We start from the raw sequence: 27,752 nt of genomic DNA, 5'->3' as shown, positions 1-27,752 counted from the left end.
TCTTTGTGAGACGCTGTGTGGTTGAACGGATGATCTCCGCATGTGTATTTCCCACCGTAAAGCATGGAGGAGGAGGTGTTATGGTGTGGGGGTGCTTTGTTGGTGACACTGTCTACGATTTATTTAGAATTCAACGCACACTTAACCAGCATGGCTACCACAGCATTCTGGAGCAATACGCAATCCCATCTGGTTTGGGCTTAGTGGGACTATCATATGTTTTTTAAAAGGACAATGACCCAACACACACCTCCAGGCTATGTATGGGCTATTTGACCAAGAAGGAGAGCGATGGAGTGCTGCATCAGATGACCTGGCCTCTACAATCACCCAACCTCAACCCAATTGAGATGGTTTGGGATGAGTTGGACTGCAGAGTGAAGGAAAAGCAGCCAACAAGTGCTCAGCATATGTGGGAACTCCTTCAAGACTGTTGGAAAAGCATTCCAGGTGAAGCTGTTTGAGAAAATGCCAAGAGTGTGCAAAACTGTCATCAAGGCAAAGGGTGGCTACTTTGAAGAATCTAAAATATAAATATACACTTTTTTGGTTACTACATGATTCCAAATGTGTTATTTCATAGTTTCGATGTCTTCACTATTATTCTACAATGTAGAAAATAGTAAAAAAGAAAGAAAAACTCTTGAATGAGTATGTGTTCTAAAACTTTTGACCGGTAGTGTATATATACATACAGTACCAGTCAAAAGTAACACATATAGAATCATCTAGTTACCAAAAAAGGGTTAAACTAATCAAATATATTTTATATTGGAGATTCTTCAAAGTAGCCACCCTTTGCCTTGATGACAGATTTGCACTTTATATCCCTGTTAGTGAGCATTTCTTTGTCAAGATAATCCATCCAGGGTCTGATGAATTTATTTCAATAGACTGATTTCCTTATATGAACTGTAACTCAGTAAAATCTTTGAAATTGTTTTATGTGGCATTTATATATTTGTTCAGTATATATTTTAAATAGCTGGCTGGCTAATACTTTTAGAAAAATCATAGGTTTTACCCCCTCCCCCCATTAACCAGAAGGGGGCAGTCTTTCTCTTCACTTTTATAGTGAATATACTGTATAACCTGTCCTCAATGTTTATTATTTGCACAACTAAGTCATTTGGCATAAAAAACAAATACACACTTTTTCATCATCATTTTATTGAAAATGTACATAAATGGAATCAAACTACAATCACATATTATATCATTAATTTGTGGTGCGGACAGGTAATTGACTAGGAGGGGTGATTATGGCAGATGCTAGAAAAATGTATGGCAATTTCTTACACCAAAATGTAACTTTACACAGAGAGAAGAGTCACGTCCAAAGATCATATTTCATAAACAGGTCTCCACTTCCATACACAAAATATATCCTTATAAATTATACAAATGCATGAGTATCTATCTGTATCTAGGATTCAACTCCATCTCATTGTAATATTTGGCAATATGGGTGCCGGAAATTGTGGAGAGGGGTATAACTGCACATAACAACTAGTAATACACAAGATAAAACTGGTCCAAACAATAGAGCATCAAATGTGAAAGAGTGCAAAACGGAACTGTTAGGGGAGAAAACTACAATGGGGAAAAGGTCAAGATCACAGAGGTGATGAAATAAAATAAAAAAGAGCATAAGACATGCAATATACAGAATAGACTGATGTTAGTTAAAGCACAATGCGTAAAGCGCATTAAATGTGACCTACATGGTATTTCAGTACGGAAAAGGTGATTTCACTAAATAAGTGCTTGACATGAACATGTCTTTGGCTCTTCTAAGTTCCAATGAAACAACCTATGCAGTGAACAAAGAATACTGTATTTATTTGGATCGCAATTGTCCTATGGTTTTTAAATCCGTATTGACAAAAGTTTATACTACTCACACGCAAGACGTCACACTATCAATCACCAATTGAATATGTCGGCTTTGTCAGCGCTTTATTGAGGGTTGTGCCATTTGTATTCATAGGGGCTCCCGAGTGGTGCAGCAGTCTAAGGCCCTGCATCTCAGTGCTAGAGGTGTCACTACAGACCCTGAGTCAATTCCAGGCTGTATCACAATTGGCCGTGACTGGGAGTCCCATAGGGCGGCGCACAATTGGCCCAGCGTTGTCCGGGTTAGGCTATGGCCGGGGTAGGCCGTCATTGTAAATAATTTATAATAGTGGTTATTTCAAAACAGTCCTTCTCAAAATGGACTGAATATATGATTGAACATTATTACATAAAAACTTTCTTAAAATGTACTGTCAATTAAGTTCTGATAGTTTTATGCAAAATATAAATTAATCCGGAGCCTTGGCTCTGCCACATATGGTATGATGAAACGATTGGTTTAATGTTTTTCTCTTGAACAACTGTTTAGAATCCTACCTGAGCACCTGAACAAAGCTTTGTTCATTCATACACCAAGACAGATCTGCAAAATATTATCAGTGAAGGACTCCCACTTGCCAAAGTGTACCTTGATTAGGTGGCAAAAGGTAAACTATCCAAAAAAATACCATGTGAAGTCCACATACGGCCATGTTCAACAAAGCAGATGAGATGGAAGTTAAAAAAAGGTTGATGCAGTGAGAAAAGACAGGAAGAGGAAATGGGTGCTTAGTTCTTGTTGAAGCTGCAATCCCCTCTTCAGACAGGTGGCCAAGACAGATTAAAAGAAGCTAGAGAGAAAGGAGACAAATGCAAGGTTACAAGAGATGCCCAAGCAGTCAGGGAGAGCAACAGTGCCTACCAGAAGGATTACTGACATTTTGGGAGGGAAGACGGTACGTATTTGGGTTTTCCTAACGCATGTATAGTTGCTACTGTACTTCAAATGACACTAACTCTGTTCCAAATGCAATGTCTGTGTGGTAAGCTAAAAATAACTACTCATATAATAAAATACTATAGTACTTGAGCTGACCAATTCAATTTGAGCATAATACGGATTTAAAACATTGAATAAATTGCTTATGAGAACTGCTTGCAGTAGATATTATGTCCTCTGTAAATACAAAAAAAAGGTATTCAGTGTCAGTTAATAAATCAAACAGACAATCTTAAACCTACAAATGATGGAAAAACTACCAAGAAGTGCACAACAAAAACTGTCCAAAAAATATCTATCCCTACAGAAGCAAAAAGCAAATGGGGATATTAGTCAGTCAGCACAGCAAGAACACGACATGACAAAAAAGCATAACCATACGCAAAAGACAGATTTAGCCAGAGTGAGCACATAGAGCAGCAATGAAATACAGATAGGAGTATCCTTTTGTTAATACATAAAGCAGATGAATGTTTTTGTTTTTTTAAACCCAGAAGGGTGGGTTCACAATGCCTCTCCTCAGCCTTGGGGTACCCGCTACCCACAAAGCCTGGTCCCTTAGCAAAGCTTGAGGGTGGAAGCACCTACTCAGTGCAGAGCCAGGGATTACTGCAAAGGAAAGGTAAATACACACAGAGCAGTGAGCAGGGGAACTAAAGCACAGTATGTATGAATGACCACACACCAAGGCACACCCTGCCAACCCATAGAGCTTAGGACAACAGTTCCCCAGAGACATTGAGACAAAGAGCAATTTGAGAAGAGATGGTGAGAAGTTGTAAACCATACCTACTACACCACTGTACAAGAATGTGTAAGTACGTAAGCGACTCATTTCAATACATTTAGACGAAAACGAAATACCTATATCGGTGGACATTTGACTCATCAGACCAACTGTCTGACCTGTGTCACCGTACAAAGTCATGTGGGTTATATTGAGCAAGGACAGACATGTTTTTTTTTTTTGGGGGGGGGGGGGGGGGTTCTTCGAAATATGTTTCTGATAAACAACACCCTGTCCTCAAGATACAGATGTGAAGGAAGTGGAATTGAAAATAAAAACCAACAATCTCCTTGGCGCTCACACTCATCTGCCAAACAAAGGAGTGTTCCAATCCTGTTTCTCGAGGAGGAATGGAGAACGACTACCGGCTCAGTCTGTTCGGACAAAAGCAGTGCAGCACTATAAGGCTGAATACTAACACGACATGTATGCACCTAACTTAAATGCTCATGCAAGTGTTCCATTGACTTCCAAGGCATGATTAATAAGAAAGTCCCAAGTTAGGATCCAGCCCTATGATTTCAGGTTTGCAGACAATTTTGCTCTGTAAGGAGAGTTGTTTTGACAATAACAAATGGCGTGACATCTCACAGCCCTTGAAGGAGTTAAATATCTAGACCAAACCAAGTGTTTTCAACTGTAATCAGAATCGATGTGAAACCCTTATATCCTCACATTTGCAGAACCCACTCACATACTGTATGTTTAAAATACTGCTTCATTATGCATTTCATACACAATAAATCGTGGCCACAGTTGAAATATTTGGTCAAATTCACACTTTATTTCCTTTGGATATTAAGTATTTTTGTGTAACACTGATACAAGTGTAATACTGATCCCTACATGATTGTTATTTCTTTAAATGGATTAAAATGTGCTTTAATATATATTAAAAAAATATATCAAAGTCAGAATTGCACTAGAAAAATACAAAATCATATTTTGTGTAAAATGTCAAAAGCTAACAAGTATACAGATAACACAAAGTATATTATAAACAATGAGGTATAGCAAAGAGATGACAAGCATGAATATCTTCACATGCACCGGGCTAAGATGAAATAACATCAGCTGTTCCCTATTAACACTCGCCGTCTTGATAGCCTCAGCGCCAGTTTGTTTGCGCTGTCATGCCAACTTCCTGTAACTGATAGTCATGCAACGTTTGGAGTAGACAAAAGCACAAACAGATCTGAGACCGGGCTACTCTCTTGAATGGGCGGTGGACAACATGCCCTCATTTAAAACATACTACGATCGTGTCTTCATTTTCAATAATTACGCATTGTATGCCAATACGATATCAGTGCACATCTTCATGATCTCAAACTACTGGAGTGGTTTCGGACACCGTTGGAGTGAGTAGAATAGTGGTGGTATGAAACACGGACGTGAATATGCTGCCCCTGCCAAGTACATGCAGTGAGCAACGGATTACATGCCACACACACACACACACACCACTTGCTTTGGGTCAGACCATAGCCGATGTGCGTTTCACCTTAGCCTCCACAAACTCCTGCCGGTCAAAACAGTAGTTGCGCGTGTGAAAGTTTAAAAGCGCTCAGTGATGCGGAACATCCCAACAACGAAAAGAGAATGTCGACCTTCCAACATCAAAAAAACAAAACAGGCAAACGCAGAATGATGGCTTGTGAAAAACGTACAAAAGGAGCATGCAAGGATTCCCATTCACAGTAATGGGTGGATTCTTCCTCAGAGCAGGGACATGTGTGTGGGGGGGGGGGGGGGGTTGGAATGGGGGAAAGGAGGAGGACAGGAGGGCACAGAGAACAGCATGGCACTGCCAGGGATGGGGTGAAAACTCATTCACAGCTGGCTGAGGGAGGAAGCACTTTTCTACAGGAATCCTAAACTGGAAATAGAGAGAAGGACCATTACGCGTTAACAACACTAGTAGACATACTTTTTAATCAAATGACATAATCATTCATGTTATTGGTCAAATGTTATGTCGGAAGGAACATGTGTTAAGGTTGTTACTGTTAATAAGACGTCTGAGTGCATGGAGGTGGGGGAGATTTAGAGTATATGTTGAAAGAACATTTATTTGGTATGCTAAAGAGCTAACACACCAACTCAGTGGCCTTGTGGTTAGAGCGTCCACCCTGAGATGAGAAGGTTCGGAGTTCCCGTCCGAGTCATACCAAGGACTGTAAAAATGGGAACCGATGCGTCTCTGCTTGACACTCAGCATTAAGGAGATATATTGGAGGTAAGGCCCTGCGATAAACTAGCATCCTGTCCAGGGGGTCTGCTTGTACATCGAGCTGCCTCACGCTACAGTCACAGGAGATAGGCTCCTGCTCCTATTAACTATCCAGGCCTTGTGGAAGGCTACTTACTTAATGGACTAACACAGATGTAAATGTTAACCACGGTAAATCGTCTAGTGTACATAAATGAATATAAACGTTGCTTTCTAGCAACATTTCTGTTTCCGAGATTAACTAGGGAGGGATACATGATTATTACAAACTAGATCATTTATCCTGAATTGACTGTTATAAAGTTCACAGATCCGTTCTCAAGTTGCTCCTACAGGGCCTTAGAAAAATGCAGTCTCTCTCTATGGTTGATTTGTCTGTTCATTTCACACTGCTCATTTCCTGTGAACGTTGTCCAGAATGACACGGCAACGCTGAGACAGCAGACTGTTTCTCATCACATTTAACTGAAGTCTTGGAAGATGAGCCAGCCCAGGAGCAGCAGATTACAGATGTCTTCCTTTCCCACCCTCTATGGCTGAATCTGTACAAATAGTGTAGCTCTCTTTTTTTTATAAATAAATTGAATCATCAAAGAGCTAGGCGTCAAATAACTGAAGGATCAAGAACAAATGCTATAAAAAAAATCCTGGCTGAACGGCGCACTAGTGCGATCCTGCAGTTTCTGCTGGGCTCTGAATGCTCTTTGTGTAGTGGCTAGGCAGGGAAGGGCAGGGGTGAAACACAAAAGCAGATTGTTGTGTGGTTTCAGAGGGCAAATGGGGCAGCACATCAGACAGAGGCTAATAAACTTGCTCATTTAATTTTTAAATTATTTTAGAGGCTGGCACAGGCACAGCCAACCACAGGATATGATCCACTTCTGCAGCAGTGATGTCATCTTCAGCTAAGCCGTGGGTGGATACAGACATTAATAAAATGTACGAACACAAATGTCATAGGATTCGTTACAAAGGTTTGTTGTATTGAATTAGTATCAGACCTGATTTCAAATACTGTTTTAAATATCTCAAATACATTCGAAGTAATTATTCAGATATATTTTATTTGAAAAGACAAGTTGAATATTTGAATGTACACTACATGACCATAAGTATGTGGACACCTGCTCGTTGAACATCTCATTCCACAATCATGGGCATTAATATGGAGTTGGTCCAACCTTTACTGCTATAACCCCATCGATAACCCCATCGAACACATTTGGGATGAATTGTAACGGCTACTGCGAGCCAGGCCTAATCGCCCAACATCAGTGCCCGATCTCATTAATGCTCTTGTTGCTGAATGGAAGCAAGTCCCACCAGCAATGTTCCAACATCTAGTGAAAAGCCATCCCAGAAGAGTGGAGGCTGTTATAGCAGCAAAGGTTGGACTAACTATTAAGGCCCATGATTGTGGAATGAGATGTTCAACGAGCAGCTGTCCAAATACTTTTGGTCATGTAGTGCATTTGAAAATACTCTCAAAACTATTTGGTAGACTATTTTTATTATATATTTTTTTACAAATAATTCAAATACTGAAATAAAAGTACTTGTTTAGGGCTATGTATTTTAAAATACTCAAATACACAGACAAAAGTATTTTAAATACCAAATACACATGTATTTGAACCCAGGTCTGATTAGTATAAAATGTAAACTAATATGTTTTGAAAGTAGGCCTACTGTACAGATGTTGCCTGGATTTCTAACAGCTAATAGAAGTTAAAATACTGTTACTTAAATACATTTTTAAAAGTAATTCCATTTAAGGACTTCTGTGTCCTTCTCATTTAAATTCAAATATGTGTGTTTAACTGACATTTGATTTACATTTTTTTTTTTGTATTTAAATAGATGTGCTTTTTGTCATTGGTTACCAGGGGAACAGTTGAGTGAGCAAGCCTTACCAGGACAAGATGTCTCATGCAGCATGCAGCAAGTGGGGGGAGGAGTTAACTGTAAAACAGCATGGATGCAACATAGGTGACACATGGACTCATGGGAGACATATGGTGCATTCAAGACAACTCGGAACCTCCGAGTTAAAATGTACATATTTTTGGGCCGTAGAGCATCCTATTGGTTGATTCAGATGGAAAATATCTGGGAAAGTGTGGGAAACTCGGACCTTATCTTTCTACAACAAATTTCTTTCTACAACAAGTTTCCAAGTTGGACATTTCTGAGTTTCCGAGTTCCGAGTGGTCTTAAACACGGCAACACATACACATTCTCCATGTCACATCTACACCACTCATTAAAACATGCCATGCTTATGTCCTTTGGTGACTGAATAAAACATTGTTTTGTAGCCCAAGCTATCAACAGGATCATGTTTTGAACAAGATAAGGAAATAGAGAGGCCAAGTTTGGAATCCAAAGGTTTAGCAAATGAGGAAGTACTAACTAGCATTCATAGGGCCGGTTTCTCAGACAAGCCTAAGCTAGGCTTTTTAGTCCAGGTCAATGCTTAATCTGTGTCCGGGAAACTGGCCAATAATGTTTTGATCAGTAACCCAGAAACATTAAGTGAAAGGGAGGTGGAAAAACTACAGAGTTAAGAGATAGCAGAGAGAAATGACAGAAGAACTGTAAAGAAAATAATTCAGAATAAATAAAAAAATAACCTTTCTCAGTGCAAGTGGCAGGGCTCGCATCAATTTGAATAGACAACCAGGAGTGATTACCAACATGTAGGGACCCACGACAACAACCTCTCTAACTGTCAACGCGGCCCTACCACTGTAGCCCGGATACTACAGGTAAAACAAAACGTCACAATTACTGAACCAACATTCCTATGGGATATAGACCTATACCAGCAGTCTCACTAGCCTGGGGTCAATACAATCAGATTACTGTAATACCAAATCTAATCCAGATGAATCTGGTTAACGTTGAGGGCCAGAGAAGGGTTCCGGATATTACTAGCTACAGTACTCTGTATAATAAAGGTGGATAGAAAACAATGTAAAATCCTAGTGAAGTGACAGCGATCCTAATCTCTGGTGCATGTGTGTTCATTTTGGAGGAGAAAAATAGCAGGTCCACCTCTATACCATAGTTATGAAGGCATAAGAGCAAATGCTTGCTAAACTGCTAAACTAAGCCTTAGGGAGCATCTATTCATCTATTGCTCCTCCATTTCAATGTAATCAGAGCCAGCTACGTTGGTTATCGCTAATCCATTAGACTGTGGAGAGAAACCACTCCGTGCTTGGTGACATTAATGGGACAAGCCAAAGCGGTGGTCAGGAAAAGAGTTCCTAGAAATGCATCGACATAAGGCAAATGACAGCTTTGATTAATGACTTTGTCATTTGTTTACGTGTGGTGTGTGTCGGGGCCTCTTCATATCTGAGGTGCGGCTGATGCAACAGTGTACAGTGTCGTGCACCAGTAGTGGTCCACATGCATACAACATTTATATTTTAATTTGTCCATCTTCTGTATCACCAGACGTACAGTGGCAAGAAAAAGTATGTGAACCCTTTGGAATTATCTGGATCTCTGCATACATTGGTCATCAAATTTGATCTGATCTTCATCTAAGTCACAACAATAGACAAACAGTCTGCTTAAACTAATAACACAAATGATTGTATTTTTCTTGTCTATATTGAATACATCATTTAAACATTCACAGTGTAGGTTGGGGAAAGTATGTGAACCCCTAGCCTAATGACTTCTCCAAAATCTAATTGGAGTCAGGAGTCAGCTAACCTGGATTCCAATCAATGAGATGAGATTGGAGATGTTGGTTAGAGCTGCCCTGCCTTATAAAAAACACTCACAAAATTTGAGTTTGCTATTCACAAGAAGCATTGTCTGATGTGACCCATGCCTCGAACAGAAGACCTAAGATTAAAAACTGTTGACTTGCTAGAAAGGCTATCTGTAAGGCTATCTGTCCGCCAACTGAAGCTCAACAGAAGTTGGGTGATGCAACAGGACAACGACACAAAACACAGAAGTAAATCAACAGAATGGCTTCAACAGAAGAAAATACGTCTTCTGGAGTGGTGGCCCAGTCAAGAGTCCTGACCTCAACCCGATTGAGATGCTGTGGCATGACCCCAAGAGAGCGGTTCACACCAGATATCCCAAGAATATTGCTGAACTGAAACAGTTTTGTAAAGAGGAAAGGTCCAAAATTCCTCCCGACCGTTGTGCAGGTCTGATCCGCAACTACAGAAAACGTTTGGTTGAGGTTATTGCTGCCAAAGGAGGGTCAACCATTTATTAAATCCAAGGGTTCACATACTTTTCCCACCCTGGACTGTGAATGTTTACACGGATGTTCAATGAAGACATGAAAACGTATAATTGTTTGTGTGTTATTCGTTTAAGCAGACTGCGTTTCTCTATTGTTGTGACTTTGATAACATTTTATTACCAATTTATGCAGAAATCCAGGTATTTCCAAAGGGTTCACATACTTTTTCTTGCCACTGTGCATACATGGGATAGGCAGGGACAATAATACATTTACTCATTATTTTGAGAAAAAATAATTTAGATGGCATCTATTCTAAGTGGAATTAATGACCTAGTGTTTCCCGTATTGTTGTTTGGGCGGACACCTCTCATTTTGGTTAATGAGGCCCTAAATGTTGATTTGGGGGCCTTTGCGCCCTGCCTGGAAAACGATCTAGGGGAAACACTATAGTGACAATTTATCCAGGTGTTCTTTGATCCTCCTAGATCAGGTTGTAACATCCAGACAGCTCCGGTCCAGTATACCTAAGGAATCCTCAAGGATAGCTGGGTTGTGTTCATTAGGGCACGCAACAGAAAACGTGTTAAAACGTTTCGCAATGGAACATGAAAATTAGCGTTTCTCATTTGACAGGTCCAGGTAGTCTCTCCCTGTTTCGTGATGTTATCTTCTGTTTGGGTGCCTAATGAAAACGACCCTGAACACCTATGCCTGCTGTGTGAGGAGGAGGGAGTTGAACGTGGAAGGAGATACTTACTTTTTCCTCTCCTTGTCCCTCTTGAGTGTGGTTGAGCCCCCTGCCTGCTGGGCCTGGGACTGCAGGAGCTCGGCGGCCGTCTTTTTCTGCTTGAAGCCGTTGAGCTCGTCATCCAGGGATTTCTTCTTGTCCTCCAGCTTCTTCTTCTCATCCTGGTGCAGCTTCTTGAGCCGGTCAAACTTCTCGTGCAGCTGTGTGGCGAGGGAGAAAACTCACGTCTTAGATAGAAACTCATTTAGAAGGTGTGATATCTGTAGCTTTGAGTACAAATAGAGATGTGGCACATGTAACCCTAGTTCTTGTGAGGTTGGTAGGATTGGTGATGATGTGGCAGAATTAAAGCATTTAACTGGTAATGGAAAAACCTTCCTGTACACACACGCACCTCTTTCTCGGCCTCCTTCAGTTCGGCTTCCTTTTCCTTGACTCTTTGGACGAACATCTGCCTCATCTCCTCCTCCTTCTTCTGCAGGTCGCCCATGAACTCGTTCCTCTTGGCCTCGTACGTCTCCTGCAGACTGGGGTCCAGACAGGAAGAGGAAATTCAGAAATTAAGTCATACTAATGAGTCATCTACAGTGCGTTCGGAAAGTATTCAGACCCCTTGACTTTTTCCACATTTTGTTTGGTTACAGCCTTATTCTAAAACTGATTCAAATCGATTTTCCCCTCATCAATCCACACACAATATCCCATAATGACAAACAAAAAAACGTTTTTTTTTTAGAAATGTTTGCTAATTCATAAAAAAAAAATGAAATATCACGTGTGCATAAGTATTCAGACCATTTACTCAGTACTATGTTGAAGCACCTTTGGCAGCAATTACAGCCTCGAGTCTTCTTGGGTATGACGCTACAAGTTTGACATACCTGTAATTGGAGAGTTTCTTCCATTCTTCTCTGCAGATCCTCTCAAGCTCTGTCAGGTTGGATGGGGAGTGTTGCTGCACAGCTATTTTCAGGTCTCTTCAGAGATGTTCAATCGGGTTCAAGTCCCGTCTCTGGCTGGGCCACTCAAGGACTTTCAGAGACTTGTCCTGAAGCCACTCCTGCGTTGTCTTGGCTGTGTGCTTAGGGTCGTTGTCTTGTTGGAAGGAGAACGTTTGCCCCAGTCTGAGGTCCTGAGCGCTTTGGAGCAGGTTTTCATCAAGGATTTCTCTCGACCCTGACTAGTCTCCCAGTCACTTGTGCTGAAAAACATCCCCACGGCATGATGCTGCCACCACCATGCTTCACCTTCGGGATGGTGCCACATTTCCTTGGCATTCAGGCCAAAGAGTTCAATATTTGTTTCATCATACCAGAGAATCTTGTTTCTCATGGTCTGAGAGTCTTTAGGTGCGTTTTGGCAAACTCCAAGCGGGCTGTCATGTGCCTTTTACTGAGGAGTGGCTTCCGTCTGGCCACTCTACCATAAAGGCCTAATTGGTGTAATGATGCAGAGATGGTTGTCCTTCTGGAAGGTTCTCCCATCTCCACAGAGGAACTCTGGTCAGACTGACCATCCGGTTCTTGGTCAACTTCCTGACCAAAGCCCTTCTCCCCCGATTGCTCAGTTTGGCCGGGAGGCCAGCTCTAAGAAGAGTCTCGGTGCTTCCAAACTTCTTCCATTTAAGAATGATGGAAGCCACTGTGTTCTTGGGGGACCTTCAAAGCAGCAGAAATGTTTTGGTACCCTTCCCTAGATCTGTGCCTCAACACAATCCTGTCTCGGAGCTCTACGGACAATTCCTTCGATCTCACGGCTTCGTTTTTGCTCTGACATGCTCTGTCAACTGTGGGTCCGTATATAGACAGGTGTGTGCCTTTCCAAATCATGTCCAATCAATTGAATTTACCACTCCAATCAAGTTGTAGAAACATCTCAGGGATGATCCATGGAAACAAGATGCGCGCTCAATACTCAATACTTATGTAAATAAGGTATCTGTTTTCTGTTTTTAATATATTAGCTAAAATTGATAGAAACCTGTTTTGCTTTGCCATTATGGGGGTGTGTGTGTAGATTGCTGAATAAATTGTTTTATTTCATCAATTTTGGAATAAGGCTGTAACATAACAAAATGTGGAAAAAGTCAAGGGGTCTGAATACTTTCCGAAGGCACTGTATGTTAGTACTATGTCCCTACATTCACATTACAGTGAATTACATCAGACTGTAATTGAAATCAGAATGCAAAAAGTGGTTGTGATTAACTAAGGGGGTGGTAGGAAGTGGAAAGTAGTGATTCCAAAGTTTCAACCATTGTTAAAACCCCTTTCTCTCGTGGGAATTGGCCTATATGTACAGTGAGGGGGAAAAGTATTTGATCCTCTGCTGATTTTGTACGTTTTCCCACTGACAAAGAAATGATCAGTCTATAATTTTAATGGCAGGTTTATTTGAACAGTGAGAGACAGAATAACAACAAAAAATCCAGAAAAACACATGTCAAAAATGTTATGAATTGATTTGCATTTTATTGAGGGAAATAAGTATTTGACCCCCTCTCAATCAGAAGGATTTCTGGCTGCCAGGTGTCTTTTATACAGGTAACGAGCTGAGATTAGGAGCACACTCTTAAAGGGAGTGCTCCTAATCTCAGTTTGTTACCTGTATAAAAGACACCTGTCCACAGAAGCAATCAATCAATCAGATTCCAATCTCTCCACCATGGCCAAGACCAAAGAGCTCTCCAAGGATGTCAGGGACAAGATTGTAGACTTACACAAGGCTGGAATGGGCTACAAGACCATCGCCAAGCAGCTTGGTGAGAAGGTGACAAGAGTTGGTGCGATTATTTGCAAATGGAAGAAACACAAAAGAACTGTCAATCTCCCTCTGCCTGGGGCTCCATGCAAGATCTCACCTCGTGGAGTTGCAATGATCATGAGAACGGTGAGGAATCAGCCCAGAACTACATGGGAGGATCTTGTCAATGATCTCAAGGCAGCTGGGACCATAGTCACCAAGAAAACAATTGGTAACACTACACCGTGAAGGACTGAAATCCTGCAGCGCCCGCAAGGTCCCCCTGCTCAAGAAAGCACATATACATGCCCGTCTGAAGTTTGCCAATGAACATCTGAATGATTCAGATGACAACAGATGACAAAAGTGTTGTGGTCAGATGAGAAAAAAATGGAGCTCTTTGGCATCAACTCAACTCACCGTGTTTGGAGGAGGAGGAATGCTGCCTATGAATCCAAGAACACCATCCCCACCGTCAAACATGGAGGTGGAAACATTATGCTTTGGGGGTGTTTTTCTGCTAAGGGGACAGGACAACTTCACCGCATCAAAGGGACAATGGACGGGCCATGTACCGTCAAATCTTGGGTGAGAACCTCCTTCCCTCAGCCAGGGCATTGAAAATGGGTCGTGGATGGATATTCCAGCATGACAATGACCCAAAACACACGACCAAGGCAACAAAGGAGTGGCTCAAGAAGAAGCACATTAAGGTCCTGGAGTGGCCTAGCCAGTCTCCAGACCTTAATCCCATAGAAAATCTGTGGAGGGAGCTGAAGGTTCGACTTGTCAAACGTCAGCCTCGAAACCTTAATGACTTGGAGAAGATCTGCAAAGAGGAGTGGGACAAAATCCCTCCTGAGATGTGTGCAAACCTGGTGGCCAACTACAAGAAACATCTGACCTCTGATTGCCAACAAGGGTTTTGCCACCAGGTACTAAGTCATGTTTTGCAGAGGGGTCAAATACTTATTTCCCTCATTAAAATGCAAATCAATTTATAACATTTTTGACATGCGTTTTTCTGGTTTTCTTTGTTGTTATTCTGTCTCTCACTGTTCAAATAAACCTGCCATTAAAATTATAGACTGATCATTTCTTTGTCAGTGGGCAAACTTACAAAGTCAGCAGGGGATCAAATACTTTTTTCCCTCACTGTATAGGGCTAAATTGAAATGTTTCTTACAGAAGAAATATGGAACGCATATGCATAACCATGGTGGCAATTAAAAGGGAACAGTTTGGAAATCCTGGGGAAATTATTAGACAAAAAGTGAGGACACAACAATTCACCTGTTGATTTTATGTGCATTTAACATTTACTGTACTTTTTTGCCACATTTGTTGATAACAACATCTGCAAATACTCTGGATACATTCCGTAACATGATAAGAATATTATTTGAAAATTTGGGGTAGGTGCAACATAAGACAACAAAATGACACAGGTTAGAGTGAGAGATTTAACTGGTGTTTCCAAGTGGCCACACACCTCTCAAAGCATGCACAGTTCCTAAGTAATTTCAACAATGCACTTTTATGACTCAAAGAGGGTTTTTTTTTAGCTCTCCTAGCTGTGCCGCTGAGGAACTAGAGTAAGCACACTTGTAGTTGTTTTGTTTGGAACACAGCCCTGCCCCGCCTTTACACAATTACTGTTGTTGTTTACACAGTCCAAAAAATGGTCCATTATAAATCGCAATCTGTCCATTCTGAATACGATCTTACAGTGTTAGGCTTCACAAGGCAATTCAGAGAAGCAGATGGTCATTTTGGTGCGCATGGAATGGAGTCATGAGTGCATTCCGATGCTTGTAACTACATCAGAAATAGTGATTATAAACGTTGATCCTATATATTACACAGGTTTCATGATATGGAAATGTGGAGTGCACATTTGAACTCCCGGGTGTTTGGCTTGCTTGTATGACATCAAAGCAGTATTTATTATATTCCTCAATGTCTCATCTTTCAAAATACATTGAGTCCTCTTAATTTAAAGCTTTTCCCCTCACTCAGACAACAAAACATTAGCAAAAGTCACCCAATTATCAGGAGGGATGGGGGCAACTTCCTGTCGCGTGCGTTGCTCAAGTTCAGAAAGGCAGTTTTGTCAGTCAAAACCCATACAGATCTGTGAAGTGGAGACCCTGAGCTCTGACATCATGTATAGCATGATACGGTACATCCACTGCGTTCCAATTTAGGTGCTTAATCAGTATCCAAATCTGCCATTTTCAACCCGAATACGGGTACAAGTGTAAAGAGCTACATCCGTGACAGGAAGTGTGCAGGGTGGAGAATTGTGACGCGGTCCTGGAAGGGTGTAGGGAGGAAAGAGAAAACAGGATGTAAGGAGGAAATGTGAAGGGAAACAGCCGCACCTGAAGGGTTTGCAGTCGGGGTCCGTGTCCTTGAATCCCATCTCCTCCAGCTTGCAGCGGCGGTAGAGCTCATAGTGGCGCGTGTGTGTCTGCTCCCGCAGGTCCTCCATGTTTACCCGGATCAGCATCTCCCGCAACTTCACAAAGTCACAGTGGCTCTCATTCTCCACTGCCGACGACACACACACACACACGCACACACACAGACACACACGCCCCATAGAGTGAACAGAGTAGAGTGTGGAGCACAACGTCAGAGACAGCATCGCGCCAGCACTATTGTATTTGTGTTCCATGTGAGGACAGGGCTAGGTGTAGGTCATACTACCCCCCACGTATCCACACACAGCCTAAACCGACATACGTACGAGCACAACATAGGAAACCAAATAACGAGACATTTCACGTTTATATTCCTATGGTAAGTCAGTAACTTTCTCTGATAATCGTCACAGGTTTCACAATCGACCACTTTTCAAGCATTATCGACTTGTTTGAGATAAATCAATAAATCCATAGAATCGTCAAAAATTTCGGACATGGGATTCGGTTTTTCCCCATCTAAGTGACATGACTCAAGCAACAGCTGCTGTAGGTTATACATGTATGCAAGAGTGGAGCCATGTGGTGTTAAATAGACAAACATGAATGAGATTACATAAGCAGCAGTGATGGCTTCCCTCTTGACGGTATGAATGCAGTTGTTTAGGAAGTTAGGGCGGAATGAGTGGGAGGGAAATGGTGGCGGGAGGATCCCCCGACCATTTCCTCTGTGATACGTGACCTAGCTTACCCTGCACCGTTCCCCAGGGGTACTGCCGCGCTTTCACCATCTTGTTGCCGATCTTTACCTCCTCCGTGCTGCCCACAACGGCGAACGGCAAATGGCCCTGCAGAGCCGTAGTGGAGAAAGGATTCACTCTATTACATAACTCCATTATTTATTTGTTTAGATTCTGATCAATTGGAGCATATCTCTTGACAGGCGAACCAATTGCAGAGTGAACCAATTACAAACTGAATTACACGTGACATGTCATGTTAGGCCTAAAATTGCAAATTCATATACAGTGCTGCTTGAAAGTATGTGAACCCTTCAGGGCTGGTAATTATTTTGCTATAAAATATTAAAATAAACATAAACATAAAATCCTTATCTAAACCCCAATTGTTCTTGTGGCTCTTGGGGATATTTTGGAAGGGTGTCCACTTTTAGGCCGAGTTGCTGTCATGTTAAAGGCTCTCCATTTGTAAATGATTTGCCTCACAGTGGACTGATAGAGCTCAAATCTTTTTGAGATTATTTTATAGTCTTCCCCAGACAGATGTGCTCTCACTACCCTCGTCCTGATGTCCTCGGAGATCTCCTTTCCTCTCGGCATGGTGTGCTTTGCATTCACCTGGATTGGTAACACCAAACTGACCAGGTTTCTTATCTCTATTTATCAGAGTCCCAACCAAACTCTTTCCTAACGATCTCTCCTTTGATTGATTCATTTGGTACCCAATTATTTACCCACCTGATTCTACTTACCTACGTGATTTAACCAATGCAACTTGGGGTTCACTTAGTTTTGCACCTGCACTAATTCCTTTTTTAATTGTGTTTTTCTACGACACGCATGATTTCCTCTACATTCGTAAACATAAACCTGTCACGTAAGATCAAAAAGACTGGTTCTGATTAAATGAAGATTTCAAGCTAAAAACAAAAAAAATCTGTAATTGCACAAGGGGTTCACACATACTTTCAAGCAGCACTGTACGTTCCCTACATCCACTAAGAATAGCTCATTTTCATAGACAGGGAGTGCTTCTCACTGCAGTGGTCGGGTCGGTTACCTTTCTGCCAGTGTTAGCATCGTCGTAAGAATGGAGGGCGAGAGCCTCAAGAGCTAATTGTCAAACGCAAATCAGCTGGCTTCTGCTCAGTGCTCAGTCAGAAGCATTGGCATTCTCGATTCGCTTGTCACTCGTCATTGTCCGCTCATTTAGTCCTGGCCCTGTTGTCAGAGAGATAGCTGATTGTCCTACACTGTACTGGACTGTCCCCTCCCTGTGTGGACACAGATGGTGCTCGTATCCTGCTCTAGTTCTGCATGTTGTTTTAGTGTTCTGAGAATGAACTGAATAAATGACCCAGAATTCATAATGAAAGGATTCTCACATGAGGGGTACAGATACACAACCATATCTACTCCTGTAATGATTTTGTCCACTGTATTGTACGTATATTGTTTTCTAATTATTATTATAAAAAAATATTAAAAATTAACTAGGCAAATCAGTTAAGAACAAATTCTTATTTACAATGACAGCCTAGCCCAGCCAAACCCGGACGATGTTGGACCAATTGTGCGCCGCCCTATGGGACTCCCAATCACGGCCGGATGTGCTCCAGCCTGGATTCGAACCAGGGACTGCAGTGACTCCTCTTGCACCGAGGTGCCGTGCCTAAGACCGCTGCGCCACTCGGGAGCCCAAATGTGCCTGCCCTCACAAAAATATCTTCCATGAAAACAGACAATCGAGTATCGTATCATACGATATTTCTCCCTAATCAAACCGTGTCACTCGTACTTATACTTCTCAACTATAACGAGTAAGTCTGTATTGATAAAACTTGCTGAAATGCGACTGAACTAAAATGAGTGGCGTCGGAGAAGGGTTAGCTTACGTTCATGGTGGAGTTGATCTCTGCCACCGTCTCGTCGTCGGTGGGGAACTGGTAGATCTGAACGCCATTGCTGACCAGCTCGCTGGTGATCTTGATCTTGAACTTGGTCAGTTCGCTCTTGGAGATGGCGTCTGATTTGGCGATGATGGGGATGATGTTGACCTTTCGTTTGAGGAGATTCAATTAGATTCTAAGACGTTATTAGGGCTATCCGCTGATGAGGAAACGATGTGTGCTGCATGTATACAAAAGAATCCATCAGAACACATACAAATAACGCAGATCTTGTTATACCTTACCGACTTGCATCGAGATAAAAACATACTGAATCACAATTATTTGGAAGTCACAATGACAAGGTGCAAACAAATAATGCCTATACTGTGGGATATAGATAAATAAAAGATTGGCTTTGAGGCTCATGGCAAAAGCAATTTACAACACTATACTTCCACCAGGACAAAACAACAACTGAAACTAAATTGTTTAAATTGGGTCTACTTTCCAACAGAAGCCATGAATAATTATATTTCATACAAAAACCTGTCTCAGCTCTACACATTAATGGTTGGTTTCCCAGATAAAGATGAAGCCTAGTCCTGGACTAAAAAGCCCTTTGATGGAGCTTCTCCACGGAGAATTATTTTAAGTATAGGAATAAGACGAATCTATAATAAGCACATACAGTGCATTCAGAAAGTATTCAGACCCCTTCACTTTTTCCACATTTTGTTACGTTACAGCCTTATTCTAAAATGGATTAAATAGTCCCCCCCCCCCCCTCATTTATCTACACACAATATCCAATAATGACAAAGCAAAAACTGGTTTTTAGAAATGTTTTCTAATTTATATATTTTTTTTAATTTAAAAAACTGAAATCACATTTACATGCGAGCATCTCCTATGCAGCCAGGTCATCACAGCTAGCTAGCTAAACCTCCTGAGACAAGTGGGGAACATCTGGCCAAGACAGGATATGAATAGAGCCTGAGATATGGCTCTTCCCTCCCTTCCTAATGTTTCTCTGGATGCCTAGCCGGATACGAAAACAAAAAAAAATGTAGCTTGTCTTTTTATATCTGTACACCTCTAGTCTCTACTAGCTTCAGGGATGTTTGTGCATTTTCGATTCGGGCTTATCTATGTGCATTTCTGACATAATCAGAGCTTGGAACGAAGTAGAGATATTTGGCAGTGCAGAGCAGTAAGAGCATTTACCAGAGAGAGTAGTACTAGTGAACCTCCAACGCATGCTCCATCTCGTGAAGAGCTCGCCAAACACATTGTTAATGATGAGAGCCTACTGATCCAGCTAGCTCAGAAGAAACACTTCCTCCAGCCCCCATGTTTGGTGCAAACAGAAGCAGAGCATGAAGAGAGAGGGAGGGAAGAGATACAGTATATCCAAATATCCGCTTTAATGGAGCCCACAGGACTGAAGAAGCACAAGGAGGCAGAGGGGTCTTTGTCAAACATCCACCCACCACCACTTGTTGCCCATAAACTCAAGAGACACTGCACTTCCTCCTGCACAACCAACTTTCTTTTCACTCACTTTGGCCAGACTCAAACGCCATCCAGTAGCACTAGCCCTGGGGGGAAGGCTTCACAGTCGCTAGTAGCAATGATGCTTGGCTGACGCTAAGGGCCGTGTGATGTATACACAGGGAGGCTTCTGCTCTGGATCAAAGATCACACTGTTGTGAGAGGCTGAGAGGTGGGTAGGGTACAGCTGCTCTGGCAAACACCGAGGAGCCCCTTTCTCCGAAATCCAGGAAGTCTCTATGCAAATAGGGCTTCTTGGGGTGGCATTAGGAAAACAGAGTGAGCAGTCACCGTGACGACCAAGGGCCTGCATTTCACGGCTGACCTACACCGACGCTGTCACAGGACAGGAGCGCATCTGTGAGCGTGCAAAGTGTGTGGAAGAGTTTATGAGCCACCATCATCTTGAGGCTAGGGAGCTTTCTCTTTTCCCCCCCTGCATTTTATAAAAAACTATGACAAAAATATGACTCTTCAACCGAGGTTACCATCATATTAGGGAGACTGCTTTTCACGTGACACTTCAAATCGGCAGAGTGGTAATTGAGCAGATATCTTGAGCCAACGCGACGTACAGAAAAGCCAACATTGACAGTGACACATATAGACCAACTTAGTATACTATATCTGGCCCGTGCAGGAATTGAACCCATTGATCCATTGGAATCATAGTGTAATTAGCTAGCTTTTGCAGCTCACCTTGCTGTCCAGTTTCTTCATAGTGACCAGGTCCAGGGACTTGAGGGAGTGTCCGGTGGGCGCGATGAAGTACAGGCAGGCATGGATGCGCGTGTCGTGGTAGCTGTGTAGCGTGCGCTTGATTTTCAGCTCCTCCTGCAGATAGGCCTCGAACTGGGTGTCGATAAACTCCACAATAGACTTGTAGCTGAGGAGAGAAAAACACAAGTGTCCTTAATGTGTTATAAACGCACGATAAACAGGTAATAAGGAAACTAGGTTAATGACAGCGGCGCACCATAAAGAGAAAGTCACTTACCATTGTCTGTGAAGGATTCAAGGGTAGCTGTACATTTGCCTTTTTAAAAATGTCTCACTCAAAAATGAAGACAGTTCCACCACCTTATAATATCAGAAGGTGCTGTAAAGCATCTCTTAAGTGAGAGATTCAAACCAGTTTGTTCTTTAAATCCCAGAGCGTTGTCAGTGGGAGGTAGCTAGCTCGCTAAGTGAGTACAGCTCAGCTCCCTATAAAGAACCTGCTGATCCGTCATTCAGCAGAGCTGGGTCTCATTAGCTGTGAGTCATCAGGCAGAACTTGGTGGTGGAAGATATTTGGGAGCTCACGGATCAGGGAGCAGAGGAGAGGCATCAAAAGGCATACCACCGCCAACGAAGGGGAAGATGCACCGCGGTACGAAGGAGAGATGGAACCTCTGATTAAACACAGGTATAACCCCCGCCCTCCGACACACCTCCCTCCCACCTCCACTCCCCCTCATAAGAAGCTAGCCGAATGGCCGCTCATTTAACTGGCCTTATCTTTGTGATGGATGCCGCTAACTGCTAGCCCTTAGCTCACATTCATCCATCCACCATTTGATACTGATGTGAAGCAGTGTGAACCTGGAGCACTAACCTACAAGAGGGTTCCTGTAACTAGCACAGCCTCTCCCTCGGTTCCCTAACAAGAGCAGATAGAGAGGCCTGGGACAGACTGAGGTTAGAGAGAGCTGCCTGGCCTGGCGTTCACATGACATCATCCATCCTTTCTCTCTGTGATCTCTCATGACGAGGAATGAGGATCACATGACGGGAGAGAGAGCGGAGACAATTAGATCCCATGTTGACTAGAATGTTTCCATCAGGGGAGAAAGTGAGAGTAGTTCTCCCTTTCCCACAGACAAAACACTGTATGATTTAGACCTGTAGACTCCTGGCTCAAGTCTCAGACTATTGACACTTATATTGTGTTTTCAGAAGGTATGGGAGAGGGATAATACAAGTGGAATAAGAGTGGTACCTAATGTTCTACCAGACTCCAGAGGGGGTGACCTCAAGTCCCCACTTCATAGGGGGCGTCTCAAGCATGCACAATTAATGAGTGACATTCACAAACTGCCACTGCCGTGAAAGATAACATATTCTTGGTAGTGGTATATCAACACCAGGGTCGTATTCATTCGTTTTCTTCTGTTTTGTGCCTAATGAATGGGAATCTAAACATCTAAACATCTCTTAGACACATAAAGAGGAACCTGGGGCTCTCTTACCAAAGTCGCTACACACACACACACACGTGATATATTCATGTTGATCTACGTCATCGTCTCTCACCTGTCCTCTTTGTTGATCTGGTCTCCGAAGCCCACAGTGTTGACCACGGTCAGCTTGAGGCGCACGTTGCTCTCCTGGAGCTCGTATGTATTGGACTTGAGCTGCACGCCCGGCTGGTTGTGCTGGGTGGGCTCGCCCTCGAACTTGGTGTTGAACAGGGTGTCCATAAGAGTGGACTTGCCCAGGCCCGTTTCCCCTAAAACACACACCTTCAGTTAATTCACCATCGTGTCCCTTTTTTTGTGGACTCTGTATTTTGTGTTTGTGTGAGACAGTTGTACTAAACTCATTGGGTATTTATACGCTATATTCTTCGATAATCAATGGGTATAGGCTACAGTATAGCATTATTGGAAATGACCATTAAACAGCAGGGAGCATCCCAGATTGGGGCCATTGTCAGAATAAACGTGGGCTTAAAAAGGCACATTACATACTGTGCATGAATACTGTCCGTGACAGTATTTAGTACTGTACATCCCCGTTGAAAATACTGCAGTTCTACAATCTGGACTCGGGCTGCAGAGCAGATCTCTCTATGCCACCAGAATGTTAATTATATGGACACTTCCCATTTTTTCACATCTTCATACATTTTCCGTGTGAACCCCTCTGGCTTCTCCGCTGCTTTTGGCAGGAGAGGAGCTTTTCAATTAAATCAAAAAAGATACGCCGTAGAGCAGCGCATCAACAAGCTAATCTTATGTTCACCATGGTTGATATCTGGAGCAGACCACTGTAAAAAATTAAAGAAAAAAGGGCAGCACGGATCTGAGTCACGGATATCCTGATGCGTTCCGACAAACTCATACTGTTCAAAGCTATCAGTCAAGTGAGTCAGCCGCCCTTCCTCTCCCAGTGCCAGAAAATCGTTTGGGTCAAAGGTAGTAGTAGTGCGCTATATAGGGAATAGGGTGCCATTTGGGATGCAGGCCTATTTCTGTTCATCTGACACCACATATACACATGGAGCAAGCAGAGCACTGCCAACGGTAGTAGTCTTCTATTCGCATCGCATCAGGGTTTCACTCAGTGCACACTAAATAGTAGAAGGGGGGTAGAATGGAGCAGCACAGTGCCTGTGTCTGAGAGAGAGCGTCCACCTCAGGTCTCTGTCGAGAGGTTTCCGCTGTCTCTCATCTTCCTTATAGAAACTTCTCAGGGCTGAACTAAGCTATGAGCATCTCACTTGGTCGGGGGCCCATGCTGAACCCCGTGCTAAAAGATGGGGCCCTGACATCCAAAGGTTCACATTTGAATGTGCCGGCATCTTAAAAATCTAACTTTCGTGAAGAAAAACGGCGGTCGGTATGAATCCAAATGGGGCTTTTGTTGCTCTCGATTCAGTTCTTGACGTTTTCTTTAGACCACAACCACAAGCCTCCGGATCACATTTCTGGGGCTGTAAGCTGTAGGCCTGTGCAGTTTACAACTGTTTTGCTTTCTCTGACTTTAGAGTAGGCTGTAATAATAGAGGTCCGTTCGGCTTCTAGCATTGCTTTGGAATGTTTTGATTGCCACTGATACCTTTCAAGTAATTCAGAGTGTGTAAAATGGAGAGGGAATTGTATTCTCTGTTTCCTACTTTCTACAAAATTGACCATTTGGTTTAAACATATGAATCAAAATAAGGCTAAAAGACGACAGGCCATTTCACCATAATAGATCTATATGACAACTCTATCTGTCAATGATGCCCAAATACCATTCAGCTAAGTTGTATACAACCTCAAAATGAGGCCTAGGGCATGCAAATGTAATTCTGAGATACTGTAACAGACAGACACTAATATAGGGAGTGAAATAAACATGAATGTCTGTTGTCTATTGCTTTGAAATTACTGGGGCGAAATGCGGAATTACACTTGACTGGAATCCTTTTAGGGGCTTCATTTCTACTCCCAGTCCCAGACGATAGCTTGACTGACTGAAGATGAATTAGCTACGGTAATCAGAGTCGACTGCTGACCAGTGAGAAAGCAACCAAAGTGGGTCAAAGACAGAATGAATTGGGTTCACATCTACAGTGGAAACGCCTGACATAGGCCTACATTGCGGCGGTGAAGGGCTCCCATTTTGCCTTGAGGAGAAGAAAAAAGGGAGGTTTTACGCATGACACACTCACCGACACAGAGGATGTTGAAGCAGAAGCCGTGGTTGACAGACTTGTTGACCAGCTGGTCGGGCATGCTATCAAAGCCGACATGGCCGGCTAGAGGGACGGCACGAGCACCTTCTCCCTAAAGACAAAAGAATGATTTTGAAATTAGAAACACTGAGTAAAGATGTGTAATTAATCATTAACAGCTGGGTATAATCGCAGATGCATATGAAACAGGGGTGGTATAGATAAGGCTATCGTAACTTAGGTAAACATTAGGCTGACCATAATATTATTATTTCACTTCAGTTTACACATTTCATGCAAGACCAGACTACACAGAAATATGACATTTCAAACATTCACTTCCACAACTACTGGTAGTGCAGTTTTTAAGGCACAAACAGAAGTGTTAACCATAGCTACAATCTTCTATGGTTTAAGCTACAATTTACCTTTTTTTGCCAGACACATTCCATTGTATTCTATGAAGATAACTCCTCAGCTAATTTCTCTGGTGCTCTAGCTGTGATACACTTCCTGTTTCCTGCTAACATATTTGCATACAGCACAGTCTAGACCGTTGAAACCACAATGTCCATATATGGAAAGTAAAACATCACATTGTAAGAGTTACAGACTGCACAGGTGTTGAAAACAAACCATGCACAGTAGAACGATGGCATGTTTGTGAGAGTAACAATTCTATGTTATAAATGTATCATAACAAATGACCCAACTTGATACAGGAGGACATGGATCCTCCTGTTGTAGGCCTGACCTTAAATTCATAAGGGTCTAATATGGATATGAATATGTGTGTGTGTGTATATGTGTCTGTTTTTGGTTTTACTATCCTTGTAGGGACCAGAAGTTCGCACAAGGATCGTAAAACAAGGACAATTCAGACAAGTAGGGACATTTCACCGGTCCCCACAAGGAAGAAGGTTGTATGCTTAAGGGTTAGGGTTACAATTAGGGTTTGGGTTAGAATTAAGGTTAGGGGTTAGGTTTAGGGGTTTGGTCCCCACAAGGACAGTAAAACAAATGTGTGTGTGCATGAAGGAAGTTCCATCATCACACATTCTCTGCTTCTAGAACTGCACAGGATGGTTATGTGAGCAGGAACGCAAGGAATTTAGATTATATGGAACTGCCAAGCGTGTCCTCAATAGTGACTTAACTGAAGCCACCCCACCACTAAAAGGCCTAAATGTTTTGAAAATACATTGTGGCATTGAGGCAGACTGCAAAATCCGCTCAGTTAAAATGGGAGAGGTTGAAAATAGTTCCGCAGACAGGGGTAAACAGTTGTCAATTGTATAGTTCGAATTGTGTTTAAACAGCTGAAAGGCTATTAGTTAAACAGATGGTTTTTCTTGAGTAAACAAACACTCCTCAGCTGTCCTACATGTGCAGCATTCCCAAACCCAAGGCCTACTTGGGATCAAAGACACATCTGCCTTGCACAATGACATAATGCTTGTTGTTCTCGTCCATTCATTGATACATTTCGGTTGAATTAACTGCACACAAAACGGAAAGACGATTTACGTTAGCCTACCAATCTAGCCCAAAGGCCGGCAGATGGCGATATTGATGGGCTAAACGACTCAACATCGCCATCTGCCGGCCTTCGGGCAACTACCAATCCTTCTCCCAGTGACTTTTCAAGCCTACTGACTCTCACATTCTGAAATTAATTAAACCACTTTTGATGAATCCACATTACCTTCGTTATTATTTAGGTCTATATTATATACAAATATTAATAATTCCCACTCAGTTGTACCCTATATGATTCGTTATGCACGTCAGACAACGCCCAGCAAACAAAGTAACGGGGCTGACAGGACCAGAAACAACGCGATAGGCTAACTTACTAACAGAATCGAACCCACGATAGACGGCGGATATGCATGAAATTTGAAATGTCCAGAATAAAAATATATAGTCATAATATCCTTAAATAGCATATCAATGTGAAGTATAACAGATTTAATAGCGAAATTATGAGGATATTGGATCGCAACGATAACCATAAAAGCGAACGCATGCGTGCAAATGAAGACTATCGAATGTTCCCAATAATTTGTATTTTAATAAATCATCCGGTTACGTAATGAGCGATATTTATCTAGATGCATTGTATCATTACGATAATAACATTGTAATAGAGGTAATTTGATATCGAGTTAGCCTATAAAAAACGGTGCAACAACCATGGCGAGTGGGGCTTTCCACCGACAACTATCCATGCCGTTTGAGGTAAATTCACCCAATACTTATCAAAATTAATAATTTTAGCAAGCTACAACGGTGCCCTAGCCAAAAAAAACTAGAAAATCATCCTTAATTATAGTACTCACCGCTTGCCTAGCTATTTCTGTGGCCGCCATGGTTATTTTTTTATGAAAACCCTATGTAGGAAGCTGCACTACTATTCTGCTAGCAACACTAACAATGACGTCACTTTCCTATGGTAATGATGAAACGTTCAAAATAAAAGCCCGCATTTCAAAACATTGCAAGGTGGATAACTCATTCAAAATAGATAACATTTTAATCAATGTCGATTTTTATTGTGTTTATAAGCAAATGCAAGAAGAAATGTATGGGGGGGAACGTATGTTCAGACTGAATTGTAGACAATATGGGTTTCAAGTGAGAGAAAAAAATAACTATTCTTTATGCTGATGTGAAAGTGGGGTTGGGAGTACCGAGTAGGGTCTGTAGAATCTATATATGGTGTAATTTCATGGGACACTGAACAATACGGAGTGTTGATGGCCTTTTACTACACCATTCCATATGCCACAACGCAAATCACTGTATATGAACTACATATTGGCTTATAGTGAAAAAACTTGTTTTTCACCTAAACGCATTTTTTTTAAGGGGTTGGGCAAAGGCTGTAATTGGGGTTGAGATGTACCTTTAAAAAATATATGTATATGGATAATTTGACATACTTTTATTTAAAATATTGTATTATTTATAACAGCATTTGTTAAGAAAGTTTACACCAATACTGGTATGTTGAACGCAATAGTGTAGGCTATATGTAAAGAAATACACTTTTAATAAACTAGGTCTATATCAATAAAACATCACAATAAAGTGCATAGCGTTCGATGTGCCTATTGGGGGGCCAGGAAACCAGAGATTCTTACGTG

General features: G+C 42.0%; 1 protein-coding gene across 4 annotated transcripts; it reads right to left on the bottom strand.

Annotated features, from left to right (window-relative positions):
- Positions 1-1,153: 1,153 nt before the first annotated feature.
- Positions 1,154-27,054, bottom strand: LOC129828020 (septin-6). 4 transcript variants are annotated; one of them, XM_055889420.1, is made up of 11 exons: positions 26,946-27,054; positions 24,601-24,715; positions 22,476-22,671; positions 20,880-21,066; positions 18,633-18,794; positions 16,749-16,845; positions 15,956-16,124; positions 11,224-11,356; positions 10,839-11,029; positions 7,770-7,818; positions 1,154-2,687 (listed from the first exon to the last, which is right to left on the bottom strand). In XM_055889420.1, exons 1-10 carry the CDS (start codon positions 26,973-26,975, stop codon positions 7,815-7,817), a joined length of 1,284 nt encoding a protein of 427 aa, XP_055745395.1. In that variant the 5' UTR covers positions 26,976-27,054; the 3' UTR covers positions 1,154-2,687; positions 7,770-7,814. The 4 variants fall into 4 exon arrangements, with proteins under 4 accessions (XP_055745395.1, XP_055745394.1, XP_055745393.1 ...); XM_055889421.1 differs by lacking the exon at positions 1,154-2,687 and adding an exon at positions 4,386-5,502; XM_055889419.1 differs by lacking the exon at positions 7,770-7,818.
- Positions 27,055-27,752: the final 698 nt, after the last annotated feature.

This window comes from Salvelinus fontinalis, chromosome 29, assembly GCF_029448725.1.
Source record: "Salvelinus fontinalis isolate EN_2023a chromosome 29, ASM2944872v1, whole genome shotgun sequence".
Classification (NCBI taxonomy): Eukaryota; Metazoa; Chordata; class Actinopteri; order Salmoniformes; family Salmonidae; genus Salvelinus; species Salvelinus fontinalis.
This window is presented reverse-complemented; position numbering and strand designations above follow the sequence as displayed.